Below are 4,869 nucleotides of genomic sequence, written 5' to 3'. Positions count from 1 at the left end.
TTAGATCACGGTGTAAAATTTGTTATCTATTACTGACATCCCCTATCATTATGTTTCAGATAAAGAAGAATAAGGAGATCCATAGGTGTCCACCTCTAGGGGGAGAGCCAGAGCTGAAAACAAAGCTAGCGAAGACTAGGTGGTTGGCAGATATAATCCTAGATTGGCTGAGAGAAAATCCTTCACTTGGTCCAACAGCACTCGTAAAAAAGGTGGTTGAGAAGTATAAAATGAAAGTACCTTACATGAGGATGTTCTATGCAAAGGAAATGGCTCTTGACAAGATCAATGGTCCATGGAATGAAAGCTTTCAGTTGCTTTACACTTTCAAAGCTGAAGTGGAGATGGCTAGTCCAGGCGGTGTTGTAGCGATAGACAAGCATACAGTTCCCTACAAATTGAAAAGCGGGAAGGTAATGCACAAGGAATGTTTCGGAAGGGCTTTTGTTTGTTTCAAAGCTTGCTTGGAAAGGCTTTTTGGACGGTTGCGGGCCTTATTTGGCCGTGGATGCATCAGCGCTTCATGGCAGGTTTAAAGGACAGCTAGTTGCTTGCTACTGCAGTTGATGGACATAATTGGATGTTCCCTGTTGCTTACGGGGTTTTGGAGGTTGAGTCACGGGAAAGTTGGACTTGGTTTCTGCAGAATTTGCGCGACCTTATAGGTCATCCACCAGGACTTGTTATCCACACGGACGCTTGCAAAGGTTTGGAGGCTGCGGTAGAAGCGGTATTCCCTGGAGTGGAGCATAGGGAATGTATGCGACACTTGGTACAGAATTTTACAAAGAAATTCAAGGGTAAAGTTTTTATCGACAACCTATGGCCGGCTTCATACACATGCAGCTCTAGGAAGCATCTGTTTCATTTGGATGTGTTGTATAAACAAAAACACAGGGTGAAGGAGTACTTGGATGAACATCATGGTAGGGTGTGGTCAAGAAGCCAATTCAATGAAATTTGCAAGGTAGACTATGTAACAAGTAACCTTGCGGAGAGTTTCAATTCAAAGGTCAAGTCATTGAAAGGGCTTATCGTTGTGGCAAATATTTGATAAGATTAGGCGGATGATCATGATAAAGATCGATGCGTCAAAGAATTGCATCCACAAATTATGTTGGCCATCTCATGCTCCCATCTTTGATTAAGTCTTTGCATGAGAGGGCAAAACAATTGAGGATGCAATGCGTCGAAAAGGTATGGAGGCTGAGGTAACCTACAACGACGGTAAAAACATGCGGTGGAGGTATCCGGTGAGTTTGGTTGATAGGACATGCCATTGCGGGGGATGGCAGATCCGTGGGATACCACGCATACACGCATTGTTTTCCATGAGTGTTATAGGGGGTGAAGATGGTGAAGTTGATCGGTATGTGTCGGAGTATTTCTCTGTTGCCAAATTTAGAGCTGCATATGCTATGAATGTTCCTACCTTGTTGGGAAAAGACCAATGGATGAAAGTCGATCCGGGCTTCAAACTATACTCTCCGAGTATTGACTAGACCGGCGGGTAGGCCGAGGAAGAATAGGATCGAGCTAGTGCGAGAGGGTGGTGCACCGATTCGAAAACGTAAGTGCAAACGTTGTGGAATCCCTAGACACATTGCTAGGCTTTGTAAAAATGCGGTTGACCCAGCTTTTGGAATGGAAGATCGGGCGGGAGCGAGAAAATGCGAGAGGAGAATGAAGCGGCAATTCAACTTGAGATTGAAGCGAGCGGTTCAACATGAGGTGATTGAAGCGGCAAATGCGAGAGGAGATTGAAGCGGCGAGTTCAACATGATGAGATTGAAGCGAGCAAATGCGAGAGGAGATTGAAGCAGCAATTGAACATGAGGAGATTGAACCGATGGATCGAGAGCGGAGGGAACGGATGTATGTAGAGCTGCTTGAACCGATGGATCGAGAGCGAGAGGGAACGGATGGATGTAGAATGGCTTCAACCGATGAGTCTAGAGGAGAGGGAACGGTATAGTCGAGAATGCCTCGAAATTACTAAGGCCATGATAGAAGCTAACTTCGAAGAGTACATGGCGGAAGAAAAAGCACAAGCTTTGCGAGAAGAAGAAGAACAAGAAAGAGGGCAAAAGGAAGGTAGACACCGGTAATATCCACTGGTAGGGTTACCCGGAGTAAGGTGGTGGCCCGGCGAGTCACACCAGGAGCAAGAGAAAGATTTTATTCTGAACAACTAATTTGAATTTGTATGAAAAATTTGTATTGGGGTTTCCTTTGTATTGGCGATCCCTTTGTGTTGAACAATTTGTATTGGGGTTCCCTTTGTATTGAGGATGCCTTTGTGTTGAACAATTTGAATTTGTATGAACAATTTGAATTTGTATGAACAATTTGTATTGGGGATGCCTTTGTGTTCAACAATTTGATATTGTATGAACAATTTGTATGCCACATTTAAGCCACATTTATCATTTTATCTAGGGTTTAGGGTTTTAGGGTTCAATTCAAAATAATTCAAAACATGGTGGAACCTTCCCATGGAGCCTTGTTATGTTACCTACAACCTAGAGAAATAATAATGGAAAAGGAAATATAGAGATATGAAGGTTTTATGCCAAAAGCTTCAAAACCACTTCCTAGTCCATGAGCTACTAGATATGAAGATGCGGGGCTTTCTACTCAATACACCTCCCAAATACCCACTATGCTTACAAACTTTGTCCAAATGAGTCCAAATTCGTCACACTTGTGTATCTTTGAGTTGCAAACAATATCTAGTCGGCCAAAATGTAATATATTGTTCAAATAACACAATTTTACAATTTTTATGCCAAAAGCTTCAATTTACCTTAGTCCCTTTATTATTTGGGTGCCCCTGTTTTACTTAGTGTTACTCAGTTTTCCCCCTCCGGGCCCACTTGTTTTACTCGGTCCTACTCGGTTTTGCCCTTCAGATAAACATTTCCTCACTTTTCCCCCTCTTAGTTCTACTCGGTTTTCCTAACTTGTACTCACCGGCTGATCTCTGATTGGTCGAGATGTATGTCACACGGATCTTGGTTGGTTGAAAGCTCAACGAACGCTTGCACCGTTCGATCATTTATGATCGGACGGCCTGTATCTCTCTCTCTCTCTACCACGATGGACGCATACGGAGACAAGAGCAGAGCACATACATACCAACCATGGCAGTCGCATATTCTAGTCGCATCTTCCTCTCTCGTATTTCCACTCTTACTACGGCGGTCGCGGCGGCGCGGATCTAACCATGCGTGCGGCGGCGTGCGGCGGCGCGAATCTAACCGTGCGTGCGGTGGCGTGCGGCGGCGCGGATCTAACCGTGCGTGCGGCGGCGTGCGGCGGCGCGAATCTAACCGTGCGTGCGCCGTGGATCTAAGAGTGCCGGTGAGGATCTAACCGTCAGAAATAGTTGAAATGTCTCTCTCTGTCTCACTTTCGATTCTATTCTCGGATACGTTGAATGATGAAGAACACCAAGACGGCGGCCGTGCCGGCAGGTGGTCATCGATGCCACGAACATTGAAGCCATCGCCTACAACATCGCTTCGACGGCGCAGACCCGGCCTTCAATGTCGGAGCTGTTGATGTCTCACTTCCGATGCTGAGAGTGCGAATCGATGCCAAGACGATTGAAGCCATCGTCTACAACCGCGCTGCAAAGCCGCCGATCCAGCCCTCCGCGAGATCCGTCGGCGATGAAGTACACCAAGACAGCGGCGGTTCCGACAATGGTCATCGATGCCACGAACATTGAAGCCATCGTCGATAACATCGCTTCAACGGCGGATGGCGCAGATGACCACCCCTCAGCCGCCCGTCGTCCCGGCCTTTCTTGCCCATCGCTGCGCGGCCGTGTTCGACGCCTCAAATTGGGATAAATTATGATAAATTTCTATTTTTCAATTTCCAATTGGGATAAAATTGTTCGAACTACTACCTCCGTCTCAAAAAAGCTTCTCCACGTTCTTGATGTGTCCATGTACATCCGTATGTATGATTTGAATTCTATCCCAACTTGATTGGGAAGATATTGATATGTATTTGATCCGGAGGCTGGTACATGCTTTCACTTTTGGGATCCCTTCACTTTTATAAAATGTTCATGCATGCTAAAATTTTCGTGCGCATTACTTAGCACAAGTAGGAAATTGTACACCAAAATACGGTGCTTAGAGCCACAACAAAATACGGTGGTTAGAGCCATCTGCCGAATAACAATTCTATACTAAATCGTCTACCAGAACCACATAAGCGCTAGGGACAGGGGATGACACCTAATAAAACTGCAAAGATGAATCTACTTTTCTCCTCTCCCATCACTTTAAGTTCATGTTCTAGATTTTCTACCACTTGATCAAATACGGCAAGATCTGTCTCAACTCTCTGTAGGATAACGTTGCATAGAAAACAAAAATTTTCCTACCGCGAACACGCAATCCAAGCCAAGATGCAATCTAGAAGACGGTAGCAACGAGGGGATATCGAGTCTCACCCTTGAAGAGATTCCAAAGCCTACAAGATGAGGCTCTTGTTGCTGCGGTAGACGTTCACTTGCCGCTTGCAAAAGCGCGTAGAAGATCTTGATCACGATCGCTTCCGGCGCCACGAACGGGCAGCACCTCCGTACTCGATCACACGTTCGGTTGTTGATGAAGACGACGTCCACCTCCCCGTTCCAGCGGGCAGCGAAAGTAGTAGCTCCTCTTGAATCCGACAGCATGACGGCGTGGTGTCGGTGGTGGTGGAGAAATCCGGCGGAGCTTCGCTTAAGCGTGCGGGATGTGGTGGAGGAGAGAGACCGCTAGGGTTTGGGGAGAGAGGGAGTTGGGCGCCGGCCCTCTAAGGGGTGCGGCCAAGGCTGACGCTTGAAGTGGTCAGCCCCCTCTCCTA

General features: G+C 46.4%; 1 protein-coding gene across 1 annotated transcript in view; it reads right to left on the bottom strand.

Annotated features, from left to right (window-relative positions):
• Positions 1-3,195: 3,195 nt before the first annotated feature.
• LOC124703728 (leucine-rich repeat extensin-like protein 6) overlaps positions 3,196-4,869 on the bottom strand; it is a 7,917-nt gene continuing 6,243 nt past the window's right edge. The window contains exon 2 of the mRNA XM_047235956.1: positions 3,196-3,220. Within this exon, the coding sequence (XP_047091912.1) occupies positions 3,196-3,220 (25 nt within the window). The remainder of the gene's footprint in view (positions 3,221-4,869) is intronic.

Source organism: Lolium rigidum, chromosome 3, assembly GCF_022539505.1.
Source record: "Lolium rigidum isolate FL_2022 chromosome 3, APGP_CSIRO_Lrig_0.1, whole genome shotgun sequence".
In the NCBI taxonomy this organism is placed as follows: domain Eukaryota; kingdom Viridiplantae; phylum Streptophyta; class Magnoliopsida; order Poales; family Poaceae; genus Lolium; species Lolium rigidum.
Note: the sequence above shows the minus strand (reverse complement) of the source record. Positions and strands in the feature narration are given on the sequence as shown.